The sequence below is a fragment of the Pan troglodytes genome, chromosome 10, assembly GCF_028858775.2.
Source record: "Pan troglodytes isolate AG18354 chromosome 10, NHGRI_mPanTro3-v2.0_pri, whole genome shotgun sequence".
Taxonomy (NCBI): domain Eukaryota; kingdom Metazoa; phylum Chordata; class Mammalia; order Primates; family Hominidae; genus Pan; species Pan troglodytes.
Genome location: NC_072408.2, coordinates 116,794,975 through 116,815,091, shown reverse-complemented (window position 1 = coordinate 116,815,091; position 20,117 = coordinate 116,794,975). Strand labels below are relative to the sequence as shown.

The window sequence follows — 20,117 nt, the reverse complement described above, 5'->3', positions numbered from 1 at the left end:
AGTGCTGAGATTCCAGGCGTGAGCCACCGTGCCCGGACTTAAGAATTTTTTGTTTTTAATTATGCAATCAATACATCTTCCTTGCAGAAAAACTGGAATATAGAGCAAAGAAGCTCAATCCCCAGGTTTACAAATGATGATTATAATAGCAGCAGCTACTAGTAAATATTGTTTCCAATTACCATATGCCTGCACTTTCAGGTCCATTATCTTCCTTATTTATTCTCCATAATCTTGAAATGAAGTCATTTTTACTGAAAGAAGTATAGTAGGGGTTAAGAATACAGGATTTGGGCAAGGCACAGTGGCTCACGCCTGTAATCCCAGCACTTTGGGAGGCTGAGGCGGGCAGATCACTTGAGTACAAGAGTTCAAGACCAGCCTGGGCACCAAAACAAGTAGATTCCTAAAAACCAAAACTGGTCATTTTTAAAGTGTCCTAGCTGAGTCTTACAGTTTTTACCTCTGTACCATGTCTAGTAATAGAAAAGGAATTAAATGATCAGTATACTAAAATGCCTAATGGTGAATCATTTAGTCTGAGGGCATGTGTCATATCTCCTTAACTCTTAAATAGTTGGTCTGTCATCTAATTAAGAACGATGACTCTCACAAAAGTTTATCGTATCTGGAATTCTTTTTAAATGAAAAAAGGCCGGCAACAGTGAGGCTCATGCCTGTAATCCCAGCACTTTGGGAGGTAGAGGCGGGCGGATTGCTTGAGGCCAGGGGTTGAAACCAGCATGGCCAACATGACAAAATACCACCTCCACTAAAAATACAAAAATTAGCCTGTAATCCCAGCTACTCAGGAGGCTGAGGCAGGAGAATCGCTGGAACCCGGGAGGCGAAGGTTGCAGTGACCTGAGATCGCGCCACTGCACTCAAGTCTGAATGACAGAGCGAGACTCCATCTCAAAAAGAAAAAAAAAAAAGAAACAGAAAAGAAAAGAGGGTAATTTTGGACTTTCGGTGAGGGCTCAACCACCTTAAATATGGCAGGTTGCAAGCACACAGCTTGCAGCACCCATTCACCAAATGGAGTAATGCTAACCTTCTCAATTTTTGTCAACCATAAGACAAACAATCCTCCTCTTCCTCTACAATTTCTTGACAATTATAGCACCAATTTTGAGCCATTCAAAAACCAGGTCTGTAAGACACTGGATAAAATGTATGAAGTCAACAAGAACAACCATACTAGATTTCAGGGGTAATCACAAATCCTCATCCTAACTGCTAAGTTTGTTAGCTTGAAACTTGAGGGCACCAATACCTCCCAGAATTGTTGGGAGACTTTAAAAGCAGAGTTTCTCAGCCGGGCGTGGTGGCTCACACCTGTAATCCCAGCACTTTGGGAGGCTGAGGCGGGCGGATCACCTGAGGTCGGGAGTTTGAGACCAGCCTGACCAACATGGAGAAACCCCATCTCTACTAAAAATACAAAATTAGCCGGGCGTGGTGGTGCATCCCTGTAATCTCAGTTACTTGGGGGGCTGAGGCAGAAGAATCGCTTGAACCCAGGAGGCGGAGGTTGCAGTGAGCCGAGATCGCACCATTGCACTCCAGCCTGGGCAACAAGAGCGAAACTCAGTCTCAAAAAAAAAAAAAAAAAAAGAAGGAAAGAAAGAAAAGCAGAGTTTCTCAACCAAGACGCTATCGGCTTTGGGGGCCGGAGAAGTCTTAGTTGCGGGGGGCTGTCTTGGCCATTGTAGGATGTAGAGCAGCATAACCGGCCTCTACCCACTACCAGAAGCACCCACTCCCCACTTTCAACAACCAAAAATGTCCCGTACATTGCCAAATGTCCCCGGGGGGTCGTGGGTGCAAAATCACCTCCAACTGAGAGCACTACTGCTTTAAAGAGATAGCAATAATGAAAAGATTAAAGCATCAAAGCACTTTAGAACAGGAAGGGATTTTAAGGAGCCTGAGAACCAGTGATTCTCAAACTTTGCTAGGTATCAGCGTCCCTGGGGAGTTTGTTAAAAATGCGGCACCTGGACCTCACCCCAGACCTATCAATAGAGTCAAGTGTTGGGTTCTGCCCCAGCACCAACATCCTCATTCTACAGCTAAGTTAACGTCGGCCAGAGAGGGAAAATGCCTTGCCCAAGGTCACAGGGCGAGTTAGAACCTGGACTCCAAAACCAACCAAGCCCTTCCTTACAACAAGGAGAGTGTGCTATTCTTACGTCTTTGAGGCAGGAGAACCTAAAAATGGTTAAGACGGTGCATTCCGGAGCCAGCCGGCCCGAGTTAAAATCCCGACTTGGCATTTATCAGCGGGGCGGCCTCGCACAAGGCACGTAGCGTCTGAGGACCTGTTTCCTTCTCTGTCCAGTGGAAAAGTAACAGTACCTACCCTCCAGCGTTATTGGAAAGGTGAAGAGAGAAGATATTTAAAAAGCCCGTCGCACGGTAAGCACTCGATACGTGTCCTATTATTAGGACTGTCCCACACCTGCAAAGTGGAAGGGGTCTGGGGATCCCGGGGACAGAGGGCTGGAAATGGGCTCAGGGAGGCGAAACGACCCCCGATTCCTCGAAGTCCCCACCGGGAGACGGACCCCCGCCCCGCCCCTCACCTGGCCCTGCAGCTCCTTCTCGAGCTGCCGGTAGTCGTTTTTCCAGACTAGGAGGTGCAGGGGGTAGTGGTCGCCCGCGTCGCAGGCCGAGGACATGGCGAGGAGGCCGTAACCGGGTCCTCGTCGCCCGCCCCAAGTCTCGGCCCCGGCGGGGTCTCCCGCGCCCGCCTGCCTGCCCTGAGGCCGGCGAGCAAGCGAGCGTAGGGCGTGTTACGCTGCCGGCCGGCTGAGCCGGTCGGGTGCGGGGCGCGCGGGAGGTCCGGGGTCGCCGGCCGGCTCAGGGACCAGGTCGGCCGCGCCCACCCCGCGCCCCGCGGCGTTCCCGCCCGCGCTGACAGCTCGCGGACAGACTTCTGCAGACCTAACTGCCCCAAACAGGGAAGTGCGGAGAGCGAACCACCGCATGCCGCGGCGGGGATAGGCGACCTTGGGCACCGGGTCCGGGGTCCGCGCCATTGCACCCACCTCCAGCTCACACCGAGAAACTCAGTGCAGCCCACAGAACAGAGCTGAGGCTCATTCTCTTGGCCAAAGATCTCCACGCGGAAAGTTCCGTCTACCTGTCCCCAGCTTCTTTCCCCCTGCTCCAGTAGCCCCATGTGGTTCGGTCCACAACTGGGCCTCTTCCATTGGCTCTGCAGTCAGGGGGTGACAACTGAGTCCCGGACCAAACCATTCCAGCTGCCGACACCCTTGCAGCCTTTTTGGAGCAGGACAGATGCTTCCACGACGGGTCAAAAGCCATTTTGGAAGTGGGCAACACCGGACAATTTTTGAAGGAGGAACGCTAAACCCTGGCGAAGTGGCTTCAAATACAGTATTTGCATAAAAGGGGATATTTCTACTTCATGATTTCTCAACCTCGGCACATATTGAACTGGGCAGTTTTTGTGTGGGGGTTGTCTGGTCCTTTGTAGGATGCTGAGCAGTTGCCCTGGTCTTTCTCCCCACTCAATGCCAGTAGCACTCCCCAAAACATGTCTCTCCAGATATTGCCAAATGTCGTCTCGGGGAGAAAAATCGTCCTCAGTTGAGAACCGCTTCTATTTGAACTCCGAACCGGGTTATGATTCAATAGCTAACTATGGTGGTGATTTAGTCCATGTATGAATGTCATTTTTAAGCTAGCTTTTTGGATTTGAGGTTATGGCTGAAAGGAATGATAAATAATATACATATTTGACCACAGTCTGCGAATATGAAGTTTATTCTTTGAGTTTCAGGCACTATGCCTCCTTGACTCAATGAAGAACCAAATCAACTTACAGCTAGCTACTCATGGGCTTGAACTTTCTGCTGCTGCTTCGGCTCAGCTGTCTACAACTAGACCACGTAGCTGGATGAAGCTATTTAATGCATTGTGAAAACATTCCCTCTGCCCTCTGAGTGTATGCACATCCAGCTCTTCAGATGTCTGCAACAACAGCTGTTCAAGAATCCCAACCTAATCCATTCTCCACAGATGTGGAGCCCAGAAGATTTGTGAGTTGTTAAACCAAAACAGGATGCAGGAGCACCAGGATGGCACCCGGAGACTCTAACCATGGAATGCGTGGGAATTCTGTGATTATTTCTCCATCACACATTTATCACACTGTAGAGATGGACTCAAGACCAGTGCTTCTGAGGCCTTTTCCAGCACTTCTCATTCTTTCAGATGCCTTTTGCAACTTAACGTTCTTCTTCTTCTTCATCATGCCATGTTTATTGAAAATCTCCCTATCTCATTAATCAGAAAACCCCATAATGACAGGAAACACATCGTTTTGCTTACCAGATTATCTAAAACCAAAATAGTACCTGGCTAACAACAGGCATTCAATATTTGCTGAATGGAGATCATAGCTGTGTTTATATGTAAGACAGACAATAAGTAATCATTGGTATTAGGGTCACATCTCCTTTCTCCTTCACACTGATTTACCTCATTTCATTGTGTTTATCTCACACCATTTTGTAAATTATCCCATGTTAGCTATTGTTATTCTCAAATTCCACGCATATGAAGAAAAACAGTAATTAGAAAATAATAGCAATATCCATAATTATGGGAGCTATTATTTACTGAGGGGTTACTATCCAGCAGGTGTATCACATTTTTCCCATAATTTATTCCATCTGTCCTTAGCCAAAATGAATGTTTAACTTTGCTGGTCACACACAAGTTTTGTCGCATATTCTTCTTCCTCTTTTTCTTTATTTCCCTCTCTCTCTTCTCCTTCATTTTCATCTCGCAACCCTTTAAAAATGTAAAAATCATTCTTAAGTAGCAAGCCATACAAAAACAAATCGTGGACTAGAAGTAAACAATGCATTATCTTAATTTTGAACATGAGATTAAAACTGAAGCCTAAGGAATCATCTAATATATTCTTTTTTGTTATTTTTGTTGTTGTTGTTGAAGTTGTTTTTGAGACAGTCTCGCTCTGTCCCCCAGGCTGGAGTGCAGTGACGCGATCTCTGCTCACTGCAACGTCCACCTCCCAGGCTCAAGCGATTCTCTTGCCTCAGCCTCCCGAGTATCTAGGATTACAGGCATGCGCCACCACGCCCGGCTAATTTTTTTTTTTTTTTTTTTTGAGACGGAGTCTCACTCTGTCGCCCAGGCTGGAGTGCAATGGCGTGATCTCAGCTCACTGCAACCTCCACCCCCTGGGTTCAAGCTCCTGCCTCAGCCTCCCAAGTAACTGAGATTACAGGCGCCTGCCACTGTGCCCGGCTAATTTTTGTATTTTTAGTAGAGACGGGGTTTCACCATGTTGGCCAGGCTGGTCTTGAACTCCTGACCTCGTGATCCACAAGCCTCGGCCTCCCAAAGTGCTGGGATTACAGGCGTGAGCCACCGCGCCCGGCCAATTTTTGTATTTTTAGTAGAGATAGGGTTTCACCATGTTGCCCAGGCTGGTCTCGAACTCCTGCCTCAAGTGATCCGCCTGCCTCAGCCTTCCAAAGTGTTGAGATTACAAGAGTGAGCCACCACGCCCAGCCTGGAATCATATAAATATTCTTATTTTACTTTACCCCAGTAAAATGCAAGCTTCATAAGGACTAGAAATTCAGTCTTTGCTCACTGCTGTTTCTCCAGTGGCTGGGACAGTATATAAAACATGGTAAGTGCTTGATAAACATTTGTTGAATCAAGGAATGAATGAATGAACTTGACCATTGATTGCCTCAGGAAGGTTGTGACTGCAGGGTTCTCATCACAAGATATTGCTACTTCCCCTGGTATTAATCAGTTGGGACGAGGGGAATCTCTGCCAGAGAAGAAGACCCAAATTCAATATTTAAAGGTAGGACAGATGATACTCGGGCAGTCTCCTGCCCTCACTCAAGATGGCGACAAGGCAGCGTGCCCTTTCCGGTCACATGACCTGACACTCGCAGAAGGGCACCTCCCCGCGCGTGCGTGCTGTGCCAAGGCTGCGAGGCGCTGAGGGGAGAGGCGCCGCCGTCAGCGCCGCCGCAGCTGGGACCCGTTAGAGCGGAAGCGCCGCCGCCACCGCCGCCTTTGCTGTCCCCCGGCCTCTAGTTCCCCGCAGGTGGGAGGTGGGAGCCATGTCGAAACGGCTCCGGAGCAGCGAGGTGTGCGCTGACTGCAGCGGGCCGGGTGAGTCGCACCGGCCGGGCCCGCTCCCGTCTGCTTTCCTGGCCCGGACCCCTACCCCGGGGCCGCCCCCTCAGGTCAGGCTGCATCCCGCGGCCAAGCGTCCGCAACCCGCGGCTAGGGTCGCAACGGAGAGGTCCCTGGGCGGCCTTGGGGTGGGAACCTTCCCGGGCCTGTCAGAGCCGGGCGGGCAGGGGGCCGCCGCCCTCCCCGTCCCTCGCGGCCCTCCCTTCCCTCTCGTTCCCTCCCGTTCCCTCCGTCCTAGGCCAACTGGGGAGGTGACGGGGGCCAGGGCTGCTCCCCCAACAGGAAGGGGCTTGGGCAATCCACAGGAAAGCCAATTACAGAAGTAAAATGTGAGCGTCCTCCCGGCTGCAGCCTCCAGAGGCTGCAGGTGTCACCTCCCACTAGACCCTTTCTCCGCCTGGGTGTCCTGCCCGGGGAGGATGACATTCCCTGAGACTCGCCAGAGGGTCCCCGTAGATGACTTCCCCGCTGCTGACATCCGACAGCTACTCTGCCCGGGAGAATTGCCAGGAGATCGGGGTCTTCCAAACACAACCAGCACTTAGGAGGCAGTGCTTGTCTCAAGTTTGAGGATCTGAACGGCCTGGGTTCAAACTAGATTTTGCTTCTGGATGACCTTGGGCTGGTGACTTCACTTGGTCACTTGCTTGATTTCCTCATTTTTTTCGATGAGGATAATCGGGAGTATCACGCTTAGTGGTGAGGAAGATTCAATGAATACTCGTAGAATCATATCATCTAAGGCTTTTCTTTTTTGCATTATGCTGTCTACAGTAGAACCCTTGTAGTCCCTTAAAGCTATATTTGGCTATCTAAATCATACGTTGATTACAACGGAAACAAACGCAAAATCACCAGCAATATAGGGGCATTGAAACGCTAAAGCCATTCCTTCATAATGATGCATAACTGTTCATAATATTCACATTTAGAGATCAAGTGTGTCTTAGCAATTGCAACTGAATTGTCAGGTCTCTGGATAGATTATTACATGCTGTTTTAGGTGCTTGGATGTATTGGCTTTGAGTTAATTCGAAGGTAACATGGCTTTCTTGGCACAATAGTGTCCGATAAACAATCTTAATTAAATCATTGAACACCACTGGCTTTGCAACTGTTCTGATCTTGAGCTTGTCATTTGGAAGTGGAGACCGATTGTAAATAGAACTGTGATAACTCAAACCTCATGTGGTTGTTTTATGGCCCGTACAGTGCAGGTGTTACCAGTTTCCTTTGAAGATAGGGAGGGGGTATGGAGGAGTTTAAAAAGAAGTGTTTTCTAAACCAAGTTAGTGTGAGTTATACAAACTCCATCGTTTTCTCTAAAAATGTTATTTGTTCCACTTCCTTATTTTCTTGCCTATTTTCAGTTGAACTTACTGTGATGTATTTGATTCACATGTGTCTAGCTTCTAACTTCCTCTTGGAATGCATATTGTTTTGCTTCTTGATAGGGTACCGGGCAAAGCAAAATTGTTCCTCCATTGCCATCCTAAATATACTTTTGCAGCATTTTGTGCATTTCAGAACATTTTCTCTTCCATTGTATCGCTTTAGTTGTTGTCTCATACGCCTAATCTGCAGAGACTTGAGTCACTTCCTTCCTGTTTTGAATATAATTAGGCTACCTTGAAATATTCTGTGAAATTGAGCAGCTGGGAATTTGTGCTGCCTTTTCTTCACAGCCCTACTGAGAGAATTACCTGTAGGGTTAGGGACCCCTTTGAGATTCTGATGAATGCTAAGGCCTTCTCCCCTAAAATGCACATGAACGAATTTACCTAAGATTTGTCTGGGGGAGTCACAAACATTTTTGAAGTTCATTTGTGGTGTCCCTGGAGCCCTGGCTCCAGATGAACTTAAAGGGTTTTACCCAATCTCATTCATACAAACACTTTTATTTTACTATGTTAACATTCTAATATTCTTTCCATGGGATTCTGATCCAGGATGCTAAAGTGGTTAGTCGAATACTTGTCTTAATTAATATGTGTTAAATACTTGCTAAAAAAAGAATACTGCAAATCCTCTGAATAAGTGAAAACCAAAGCTATGCTTCAAAACAGTCTTTTTTTTTTTTGCCATTAGTGTCAGTACTATACTGCAGGAAGCAGTGCTGTTAATGCATCTTTGTAGAGCTCCTTCATCTGGACATTTCCAATCTCTGCTTTTTAGGATGATATAGTAATAGCGACAGAGTTATACTAAATTGAATTATTTTGATTCTGTTTTATTTTATGCAAACATTTAACCATGATCACATCTTAAATATTCTACTTTTTTTTTTTTAATGAATCTGGTTCATTTCAAATACATCACACTCTGAGTTCAATTACTTGAAAACTCCATGGAGATTTTCAGTACAGTAGTAGAGTGGTCACATGAAATGTTCAATGTTTTAAGTATTTCCCATCAAAAACTTTGTCCAGTGATCATGAATTTCACGTCTAGAAAATATCTGAATACTGAGAAAATAATTTAGAAAAGATATAACAACTAACATTACTACTTTACTATGTGTGAGGTACTTCACTTATTCTCTATATCCTTACTATCCCAAGATTTGTTGTTGTTCTCATTTGAACCATGGTGAAAACAGTCAAGTAACTTGTCTGAGATCATTGTGCAAGAAGTGGCAGAGTTGGGGTTCAAACCCTGAACTGCTTGTCTCTAGAGCCAACCCTCTTAACCACCATACTCACTGGCTCCCAGGATTCGTCTTTGATTGAAAGCCCATAACTTTTCATTATATGGTTTGAAAGGGTTTGAATAAACTCTTAAAAAATGGTAAAGATGGTGTACATGCATTTTAGAGATTTTTGTGGACATTGAAGAATTTTTAAATGTAACCCTTTGACCAGGCAGCTTAAGTGGCACCTATTGTCACCCCATTGTGAGTCTGATGAAGTGTAGCTCTTTCTTTATTTGAGGTTTCTAGGTATTCAGTTTACTTACCCAGATCCATTCTGCTTGCCAAGTATGAAATTATCCCTTGTTTCAAAGGACAGCTAATGAAGCTCTATGACTTTAAAGGGAAAAAAGTATTATACACACACTAAAAATATTATTCATTTTTATTTTACATCTTTGCCTCTGTGAAGCTGCTGTTATTGCAACTTCTTTTTTTTTTCAGATCAGTTGCAGGATTGGACTTGGTAGTTTATGTAAAACAATTAATTGGCTGGGCACAGTGGCTCAAGCCTGTAATCCCAGCACTTTAGGAGGTCGAGGTGAGTGGATCACCTGAGGTCAGGAGTTTGAGACCAGTCTGGCCAACATGGTGAAACCTCGTCTGTACTAAAAATAACAAAAATTAGCCGAGCTGGTGGCACACACATGTAATTCCAGCTACTCGGGAGGCTGAGGCAGGAGAATCGCTTGAACCCTGGAGGCAGAAGTTGCAGTGAGCCGAGATTGCGCCACTGCACTCCATCCTAGGGGACAGAGTGAGACTCTGTCTCAAAACAAACAAACAAACAAAAAAACCAATTCATGGACATCATAGAACATTTCCTAATGGAAGAGGCCAGGTTTCCCTGTCCTCAGAACCATAGCAGCTGAGTGATTTTATGATTCTGTAACTCGCAGCTTTCTGCTAAGCATATTGACATGTTGATTCATAGCAGTGAATTAGGACAGCAGTCTTTACAACATTTACTGCAGAAAATGCTATCTGCATAATTCACTGTCAAAATTATATTATCTTGGCCGGGCACAGTGGCTCACGCCTGTAATCTCAGCACTTTGGGAGGCCAAGGTGGGTGGATCACCTGAGGTCAGGAGTTTGAGACCAACCTGACCAACATGATGAATCCCCGTCTCAGCTAAAAATACAAAAATTAGCCGGGCATGGTGGTGCATGCCTGTAATCCCAGCTACTCGGGAGGCTGAAGCAGGAGAATTGCTTGAATCTGGGAGATAGAGGTTGCAGTGAGCCAAGATTGTGCCTCTGTACTCCAGCCTGGGTGACAGAGTGAGACTCCATCTCAAAAAAAAAAAAAAAAAAAAAAGTATTATCTTGATTTTTATGGAGATGGATCCAAAATCATTCATCTGTACCCTCTCAATTTGCTTTCTTAGCTTGAATGAAAAAGCATGCATCTGAAATGGTAGATCCACATTAGGGCTACAAACTGTGGCCCTGAACCAGGAAGAAGATAACTGTTTACCCAAGGCTCCCACTGGTGTTTTTAGTCTCAATTAACATTGTACCTAATCAGCCAAGGTAGGTCATACCATCCGACAAGATGACCAGCCTGATGCATTGATGAGCATACTGAAACAAAAATGTCTCCTTTTTCTGACAAACCATACCTCAGTCATCTTTTGCCATCTGGCGGTATAGCAACCTGCTGGTATCCCTGCCACTGAGATTTCACTCTCTTTCCAGATCCTTCCTGGGCATCAGTAAATAGGGGAACGTTTTTATGTGATGAGTGCTGCAGTGTCCATCGGAGTCTAGGGCGCCATATCTCCCAAGTGAGGCATCTGAAACACACACCGTGGCCTCCAACACTGCTTCAGGTAAAGGATAAGAATTCTCCTGACAGTTGGTAATTTACATTTTAGGGCTCATCATGTTAATAACTAAAATTTCTCCTGGTGTACTTCTTCCATAAGACAAAACTGTTTCATAATTGAATAGAGATGGCATGCCCATCAATGCTATTTATAAATATTATCTGTATTGAATTCAGTAAAGACTTTTCTTCCTACATGACATAAATCTTGTTCAAAAAGCTCAATTATAGGTAGATAGATGATTAGTCATTAAAATATCTTGGTACTGTTGCTCTGTTGACTTTCTAGACTGTCATCGGAAATGTTTTTGTTTTTTTTTTTGAGACGGACTCTCACTCTGTCATCCAGGCTGGAGTGCAGTGGCGTGATCTCAGCTCACTGCAACCTCCGCCTCCCGGGTTCAAGCGATTCTCCTGCCTCAGCCTCCCGAGTAGCTGGGATTACAGGCACCCGCCATCATGCCCGGCTAATTTTTGTATTTTTAGTAGAGAAGGGGTTTCACCATGTTGGCCAGGCTGGTCTCAAACTCCTGAACTCACGTGATCCACACCTCAACCTCTCAAAGTGCTGGGATTGCAGGCGTGAGCCACCGCGCCCGGCCAGTAGTCCATCTTTTCTATGCATGATAATGAATGTTTCTGAAGGCTACTGCCTGAGAATCTTTTCTTTAATGTACTTATTCCTGAGTACCTGCTAATATTTTTAGAACATGTTTTTCTGCTTTGATAGCAGCATGGGCTGGGATTCCTCAGAAACTTCTGAAACATTTTAAGTTTTCTTAAAGCTCTTGTTACTAGTCAGAGAGACCAAATTAAATTAATATGTTTTGATTGCATGTAGAATACCCTGTTAAATGAGTTCTTTGTTTTATTTGGAGTCCAATGTCATGTCACCTTTACTTCTATCTTGGGGTACACATTCTTCAAGTTCTCTTGGAACTCAAGGTTAAGTGTGTGTTTTGCCTTCATTTGTCTTGATTATGCATTTCACTGAATCTGTGACAGCTGCACTGAATCTTAAACTTGCCTGTGTGAACCAAGGAGCCAAAACAAGTGGGTTTGTATCTCTGATGTGAAAATAACTACACTGCTGTAAAAAACAGATGGGGCTGTTTTAGGAGTCATGCCTTGAAATGAAATTTGGAGATATGATTTATTACTAACTTTTGCTTAGAAGTTTCTAACCGCTCACGCTCATGTGAAAGGGGCTGTTTACTGCTCTTAGGTCTGTCTGTGTTTGCAAAGCCAGATTGTAGTACAGAATCTCAGTAAAGTCCAGAGATGAGTTGTTTAGAATGCCAGGGTTGACCCTAAAGCAACAATTCCCCAAATGTGGAACCACCAGTGGTATTCAAGACAGATGTAGGTAATACATGTTTTTTTTAATGGTTACATTATTTTACTGTGTATGGGAAAGCTATAACTAGCACATCAAACTGTAGTTGTTTTTAAAAGTAAGTGGCTTTAAAGACAAATATTAAGTGAATAATATAGACAGTACATGGGTCGTTAAGAATGTTGAAAATAGTGTTTAATTAGGTTTGGGAAACCCTGCTCTAAGGTGTCAGAGTACTTTCTTTTCTTTCATACAGAATAAGAACAGTTCAGTCACACTTTAGGTATTTAACTATCCTACTAGTCAAAGCTGAATCCTGCATATAGATTGATCATCTTTTTCATTCTCAAATCAGAAAACAATGATATGAATGATATTCCTAACAAATGAGTGTTTATAACAGGACTTTGTTTACTCTGTTCAGTCACTGATCCCCATTGAATATTTGTGAAAAGAAATTAAAGTCTTATGTCATCCTGCTTGGTTTTAGATGGTTGAGACCTTGTATAATAATGGTGCTAACTCTATATGGGAGCATTCTTTGCTGGACCCTGCGTCTATTATGAGTGGAAGACGTAAAGCTAATCCACAGGATAAAGTACAGTGAGTGGAATGTTTATAAATACTTTTATTTCTTCATAACAAATGGGGCCCACTGAAAGGAGTGCAGCTATTTTTGGTCAGTCTCCACAAGGGCAGCAGAGGAGGGGGTTACCCTAGTTGTGCATCAGGTTCTTTGCTATTAGAAATGCAGAATGGGGTGGGGCAGGACCATCTGTTTAGCATGGCCACCCAGCAGGAGTAAGTGGCTTCCTCAGTTGGAAACCATGGCTTGGAGTCTGTAAATGTAATCAGATTTAAACTTATACTCAAATAAGAGGCGATCAGACCAGAAATCTAGGTCTGGGCACCCGTCTGCCTGTTGCCTCACTTATAAGATGGGACTAAATGCTGCTTTCTCCCAAAGTTGCTAAATCAGTTCAGACAATTACACAGAGAAGAAGGCTACTATAAAAAGCAGGTACTCTGGAGTCCCAGCCATTATAATAACTAATGTATGTTTTCAAACTGCAGGTCTTAAACCTTGCTGAAACTTACTTGAGCATTGTTCATTTTATTCTCAAGTGGGGGATGTGGGTCACTTCCTCTTCTTTTTACAGTACAAAGAATGGGGATTGTTGTATCTGAACGAGTGAACTGTTTTCTTTTTTGTTTTTGAACCAGTCCCAATAAAGCGGAATTCATCAGAGCCAAGTATCAGATGTTAGCGTTCGTCCATCGCTTGCCCTGCCGGGATGACGATAGTGTGACTGCCAAAGATCTTAGCAAGGTGGGTCACACCTTTTAAAATCCCTAAAAGAGCGGGCTGAGACAGCATATTGTTTTATTTGAAAAAATAAAAAAAAAGTCTGGTTGTGGGCTTTTTTTTTTTTTTTTTGAGACAGAGTCTCTGTCACCCAGGCGGGAGTACGGTGGCGCGATCTTGGCTCCCTGCAGCCTCTGCCTCTCGGGTTCCAGCAATTCTCCTGCCTCAGCCTCCTAGGTAGCTGGGATTACAGGCGCATGCCACCATGCCCAGCTAATTTTTGTATTTTTAGTAGAGACGGAGTTTCGCCATGTTGGCCAGGCTGGTTTCGAACTCCTGAGCTCAGGTGATCCGTCTGCCTCGGCCTCCTAGTGTTGGGATTGCAAACGTGAGCCACTGCACCCGGCCAGGGTTTTTTTGTTTTTCGTTTGTTTTTTTTGAGACAGGGTCTTGCTCTGTTGCCCAGGCTGGAGTGCAGTGGTGCAATCACGGTTCACTGCAGCCTTGACCATCCAGGCTCTAGCAATCCTTTCACCTCAGCCTCCCAAGTAGCTGGAACTACAGGCACATTACCATACCCAGCTAATATTTTTTATTTTTTGTAGAGACGGGTTCTTGCTGTGTTGCCCAGGCTGAAAAAAGTTTTTAAAGAAAGAAAAACAAAAACTCATTTCTGCACATTAATTAATTAATAGCTTTTTTGTCAGTCGGTTTCGTCTTTAATCTGAATTCAAATGGCAGCCATTCATATAGTGGAGGTTCAGGGCAAAGAGGAAAAGTAAGTCTCTGGGAGGCTATTTGTGTTTTTCCAATATGGCTTTTAAATTATATTTTGATAAGTTTTTTGTTTGTTTAACTTTGAAATAGGAACCATCTCAGAGTTGTTTCTAGAAGGGACTAGAAAGTTTATAGGACAATTGTTTCTTTTTAATAAGGACTAGAAAAAGTACTAAAGGAAGGGGACTTCTTCAGGTTTCCAGGTTGAACAGTAAGTATGATCTTCAGAAAGCAATGTGTGACTCAAAGCTATAGTACACAGAATGGTTTATGATACTTGTAAAACAAGTGAGGTGGTTTTCTTTATGTGGGCCTTCGCATGTTTTTGAGAGATGCTGTAAGAAATGTGCATATTTTCAAAGCTCTGCCTTGGATAAATGCTTGCTCACACAGAGCATGAGGACTTACTTATTCAGAACTTTTTTTATTACTTTTTGGCCGGGTGCGATGGCTCATGCCTGTAATCCCAGCACTTTGGGAGACTGAGACTGGCAGATCACTTGAGCTCAGAAGTTCAAGACCAGCCTGGGCAACATGGCGAAACCCCGTCTCTACAAAGAATATAACAATTTTAGCCAGGTATGGTGGCCGTGCCTGTAGTCCCAGCTACCTGGGAGGCTGAGGTGGGAGGATGACTTGAGCCCAGGAGGCGGAGGTTGCAGTGAGCTGAGATTACACCATGGCACTCCAGCTTGGATGACAGAGCAAGACCCTGTCTCAAAAAAAGAAAACATTTTCTGCATCTATTGAGATGATCATGTGGTTTTTGCTTTTGCTTCTATTTATTTATTTATTTATTTATTTATTTTTATTTATTTTTGAGATAGAGTCTTGCTCAGTCGCCCAAGCTGGAGTGCAGTGGTGCGATCTCAGCTCACTGCAAGTTCTGCCTCCCGGGTTCATGCCATTCTCCTGCCTCAGCCTCCCAAGTAGCTGGGACTACAGGTGCCCACCACCACACCCGGCTAATTTTTTTTGTATTTTTAGTAGAGACAGGGTTTCACCATGTTAGCCAGGATGGTCTCGATCTCCTGACCTCGTGATCCTCCCGCCTCGGCCTCCCAAAGTACTGGGATTACAGGCAGGAGCCACCGCGCCTGGCCTGCTTTTACTTCTATTTATGTGGCAAATTACATTTATTGATTTGTGTATGTTGAGCCAGCCTTGAATCTCAGCAAAAAAGCCTACTTGATCATGATGGGTTAATTTTTTTATTTTTATTTTTATTTTTTATTTTTTATTTTTTTGAGACAGAGTCTCGCTCTGTAGTCCAGGCTGTAGTGCAATGGCATGATCTCGGCTCACTGCAACCTCCACCTCCCAGGTTCAAGTGATTCTCCTGCCTCAGCCTCCCAAGTAGCTGGGATTACAGGCACGTGCCACCAGGCCCAGCTAATCTTTTGGGGTTTTTTTTGTTTGTTTGTTTGTTTGGTTTTGAGACGGAGTCTTGCTCTGTGGCCCAGGCTGGAGTGCAGTGGCGCAATCTTGGCTCACTGCAAGCTCCGCCTCCCGGGTTCATGCCATTTTCCTGCCTCAGCCTCCTGAGTAGCTGGGACTACAGGCGTCCGCCACCACACCCAGCTAATTTTTTTGTATTTTTAGTAGAGACGAGGTTTTACTGTGTTAACCAGGATGGTCCCGATTTCCTGACCTTGTGATCCGTCCACCTCGGCCTCCCAAAGTGCTGGGATTACAGGCGTAAGCCACCACGCCTGGCCGTTTTTTGTATCTTTAGTAGAGACGGGGTTTCACCACGTTGGCCAGGCTGGTCTCGAACTCCTAACCTCGTGATCCGCCTGTTTCAGCTTCCCAAAGTGCTGGGACTACAGGCCTGAGCCACTGTGCCCAGCCATGGTGGATTAACTTTTGATGTGCTACTGGATTTGGTTTGCTAATATTTTGTTAAGAGTTTTTTAAAAAATCTGTGTTCATCATGGATTTTGGCCTGAAGTTTTCCTTTTTTGTTGTGTCTTTGCCAGATTTTGGTATCAGGCTGATGTTGGCTTCACAGAATGAGTTAGGGAGGAGCCTCTCCTCTTTGATTGTTTGGAATAATTTTAGTAGGATGTTCTTTGTATGTCTGGTAGAATTCAGCTGTGAATCTCTTGAACTGGGGAGACGAAGGTTGCAGTGAGCTGAGATCATGCCACGGCACTCCAGCCTAAACGACAGAGTCTCACTCTGTTGCCCAGGCTGGAGTGTGGTGGCACAATCATGGCTGACTGCACCCTCAACCTCCCTAGTCTCAAATGATTCTCCCACCTCAGCCTCTCAAGTGGCTGAGATCACAGGCATGTGCCACCAAGCCTGGCTAGTGTGTGTGTGTGTGTGTGTGTGTGTGTGTTTTGTTTTTGTTTTTTTTAGATAGAGTCTCTGTTACCCAGGCTGGAGTGCAGTGGCACGATCTCGGCTCACTGCAACTTCCACTTCCTGGGTTTAAGCGATTCACCCGCCTCAGCCTCCTGAGTAGCTTGGATTACAGGTGCCCACCACCATGCCCGGCTAATTTTTTTTGTATTTTTAGTAGAAACAGGGTTTCACCATGTTGGCCAGGCTGGTCTTGAACTCCTGACCTCAAGTGATCTGCCTGCCTCGGCCTCCCAAAGTACTGGGATTACAGGCATGAGCCACTGCGCCTGGCCAGTTTTTGACTTTTTGGAGAGATGGGGTTTCACCATGTTGTCCATACTGGTCTCAAATTCTTGGGCTTAAGCAGTCTGCCTGCCTTGGCCTCCCAAAGTGCTGGGATTACAGGTGTGAGCCACCACATCTGGCCTTTTTTTCCCCCCCTTTTTTAATCCCCAGCAGAATCTGGCTGAAGAATTCAGAATTTGAAATTTTGCATAGAAATGCATATACTAGCTACTTCCATTGATTAATAAGACTTGGTATGTGTTGGGTTTTTTTTTTTTTTTTTTCCTTGCCAAAGTTTTAAAAAATTAGGCACAGTGGCACATGCCTGTAATACTAGCTACTTGGGAGGCTGAGGTGGAAGGGTTGCTTGAACCAAGGAGTTCAGTCCTGCCTGGGCAACATAACGAGACCCTGTGTTTAAAAAACAAAAAAACTATTTAAAAAATTAAACAAGACTTAGAAATAGATGTTAGAGTAGATTTCTTCATTCCTGTGATAAGGGTTACTGCATCTTGGACAATTCTAGGTTAGATTTGAAGGAAGGCAGCTCATCTTCTGACTGTATAAGAGCTTTTCTGCAGTAGTACAGAATTCGGTATATCACGGGCCTTTTCCTACCCTGAAAGACTTTATTAAAGCATATTATACAGGCCAAGAATAATGTGGTAGAGAGGGTATTGTATAAGGCAGGATCATGTAGCTTACACAGTGTAGAATTTGAAGTCCTAAAGCCCTAATTACAGTAACAACTAATAATAATAACTGTTATTATAGCATTTGTATTCTTTGAGCACTTTATTATATCACTAAATCCTTATAATAACCCTGTGAATAGGGCCAGGCACGGTAGCTCATGCCTGTAATCCCAACACTTTGGGAGGCCAAGGTAGGAGGATCACTTCAGCTCGTAAGTTCGAGACCAGCCTGGGCAACATAGTGAGACCTCATCTGTATTGAAAAATAAAAAGTTAGCAGGGCATGGTGGCCGGCGCCTGTAGTCCCAGCTGTTTGGGAGGCTGAGGTGGAAGGATTGCTTGAGCCCAGGATACTGAGGCTGCAGTGAGCCATGATCACTCCACTGCACTCCAGCCTGGATGACAGAGCAAGCGAGACCCTTTCTAAAAAGAAAAATGCCACCTTTTTTTAATTTTTTTTTTTTTTTTTTGAGACAGGGTCTCGCTCTGTCACCAAGGCTGGAGTGCAGTGGCATGATCACAGCTCACTGCAGCCTCCACTGCCCAGGCTCAGGTGATCTTCCCACCTCAGCCTCCTTAGTAGCTGGGACTACAGGTGCGCATGCCACCACACCCAACTAATTTTTGTATTTTTTGTAGAGCCAGAGTCTTGCTATGTGGCCCAGGCTGGTCTCAAACCCCTGGGCTCAAGTGATCCTCCCACCTCAACCCCCCAAAGTGCTGGGATTACAGGCATGAGCCACTGCATCTGGCCATTGTTGACATTTTTGAGATGAGGAAAGTGAGGTTCAGATTGCTTAAAGCCCTTTCTCCAGGCCACACAGCTTGAAGTGGGTATAGTTTGAAATTCAGGTCTGTCATATGTCAGAGCCACGCATAGTCACCTCTTCACACAGTCCTGCCTCTCACTCAGGTTCTGGTTGTGCCACTTCTTAGATAAGTCATGCATTTGGGCAAGTCAGCCTTCACAGCCCTAGTTTCCTTATCAGTAAAGTGGCCTCACCCCACCTTACAGCCCAGGGACAGTTGTGACTGGCAAAGGAGAGACTGGTCCATGCACTTTACCGAGACAAATAAAGATTATGCGTTACTGATGTAACATATATTAAAATGGTCTATCAGCTGCCCTAGGACATCATTCTTTACACATCTAACCACGATTCCTTTTTTGTTTCTGCGTTTTTCAGCAACTCCATTCGAGCGTGAGAACAGGGAATCTTGAAACCTGTTTGAGACTGTTATCTTTAGGAGCACAAGCCAACTTCTTTCATCCTGTAAGAAAACATGAATTGCTTCAGATATTGAAACTAAGTGAGTTGTGTTCATGTAGCCTTTATTTAATGTGCTCTTTTGCTTACTTTTTATTAATGATTCTTAGGAAAAAGGAAACACCCCACTCCATGTTGCCTCCAAAGCAGGGCAGATTTTACAGGCTGAATTATTGGCAGTATATGGAGCAGACCCAGGCACACAGGATTCTAGTGGGAAAACTCCCGTTGATTATGCAAGGTAAGAGACCTAGATTCTCGCTACTTCTCTCTGGGATTTTTTTGTTGGGTGTGATTCCTTGTTAAGTAGCTAAGTTGTATATGTTGATATTGAACCCCTTTAAAGATGTACGTTATTTTATTTTACAGATGAAGACATTTCAAATGCATATAAGCTCAGCCTGGCAAAGTTGAGGAAGGCTAGAATCATGAACCAGTGTGCTAAGCTTCCAGTCTTTTACTTGATCCTTTATAACACAGTGATGTTTGAGCTGTAGTCAGATTCCAAATCAAGTATCAAGAATTACAGAATGTACTCTTCTGTTTTTTAATACTCTTAGTTATTGCTTGAACTTAAAAGCAAATATATACATAGATATGTGATTAAACAAGTATAGTAAAAAGTTAATTGGAAGGTTTGGGTAGTAGACATCTAAGTGCTCACTCTAGGCCAGGCATGGTGGTTCACACCTGTAATCCCAGCACTTTGAGGGTCCAAGGCGGGTGGGTTACTTGAGGCCAGAAGTTCAAGATCAGCCTGGCCAGCATGCTGAAACCCTGTCTCTACTAAAAATACAAAAAAAAAAAATTGGCTGGGCATGGTGGCAGGCACCTGTAATCCCGCTACCCGGGAGGCTGAGGCAGGAGAATCACTTGAACCTGGGAGGCAGAGGTTGCTGTGAGCCGAGACCATGCCACTGCACTCCAATCTGGGTAACAGGGCAAGACTCTGTCTCAAAAAAAAAAAAAAAAAAAAAAAAAAAAAGTGCTCACTGTAAAATTCTTTAAATTTTTCTTTATTAATAAAGTCCTTGAAAAATAAATCTATAGGTTAGTCTTGAATATCATTTAAATGGCCAAAGATCAGTCATCTTTCCTTCTTTTTCCAAAGTACTTTTATTAACTGTGAAGCACAATACTCTGCTCCACAGAGGATAAAATGGGCGAATAACAAAACTCTGCCTTCCCAGAATTTACTCTCTTGGAAAAGATGATTCATAAATGCCTGAAAGAGTTCAAGGAGGCAAGACCATATGGGATTCATTGCCAAAATAGATAATTGGTCTTAAAAAGCATATATAGGGTTTCTTCATTGTGGTCCAAATCATTTAAGAAATTTCTTCAGCTGGTCTTGAAGAA

The 20,117-nt window shown here is 44.5% G+C and overlaps 2 protein-coding genes across 40 annotated transcripts in view; one reads left to right on the top strand and one right to left on the bottom strand.

Moving 5' to 3' along the window:
• The window catches only part of ANKRD13A (ankyrin repeat domain 13A), a 40,432-nt gene extending 37,062 nt beyond the window's left edge, over nucleotides 1–3,370 (bottom strand). For 5 of the 9 annotated variants that reach the window (XR_001708269.3, XR_010147762.1, XM_054663517.2 and 2 more), the window contains exon 1: nucleotides 2,589–2,955. Coding sequence is in view for 4 of the 9 variants with exons in the window: in XM_009426238.4 (XP_009424513.1) it covers nucleotides 2,589–2,684 (96 nt within the window). In the remaining 5 variants the exon portion in view is untranslated. Of the gene's footprint in view, nucleotides 1–2,588; nucleotides 2,973–3,053 lie in introns of those variants that run through there. The other 4 variants (XM_009426240.3, XM_063784921.1, XM_509359.8 and 1 more) reach the window with 4 other exon arrangements.
• Nucleotides 3,371–5,959: 2,589 nt separating this feature from the next.
• Nucleotides 5,960–20,117, top strand: part of GIT2 (GIT ArfGAP 2) — a 66,860-nt gene continuing 52,702 nt past the window's right edge. For 15 of the 31 annotated variants that reach the window (XR_010147757.1, XR_008538363.2, XR_010147758.1 and 12 more), the window contains exons 1-6: nucleotides 5,960–6,198; nucleotides 10,613–10,746; nucleotides 12,569–12,681; nucleotides 13,303–13,408; nucleotides 18,678–18,764; nucleotides 18,869–18,999. Coding sequence is in view for 24 of the 31 variants with exons in the window: in XM_054663514.2 (XP_054519489.1) it covers nucleotides 6,147–6,198; nucleotides 10,613–10,746; nucleotides 12,569–12,681; nucleotides 13,303–13,408; nucleotides 18,678–18,764; nucleotides 18,869–18,999 (623 nt within the window). In the remaining 7 variants the exon portion in view is untranslated. Of the gene's footprint in view, nucleotides 6,273–10,612; nucleotides 10,747–12,568; nucleotides 12,682–13,302; nucleotides 13,409–18,677; nucleotides 18,765–18,868; nucleotides 19,000–20,117 lie in introns of all 31 variants that reach the window. The other 16 variants (XR_010147756.1, XM_063784918.1, XM_063784910.1 and 13 more) reach the window with 6 other exon arrangements.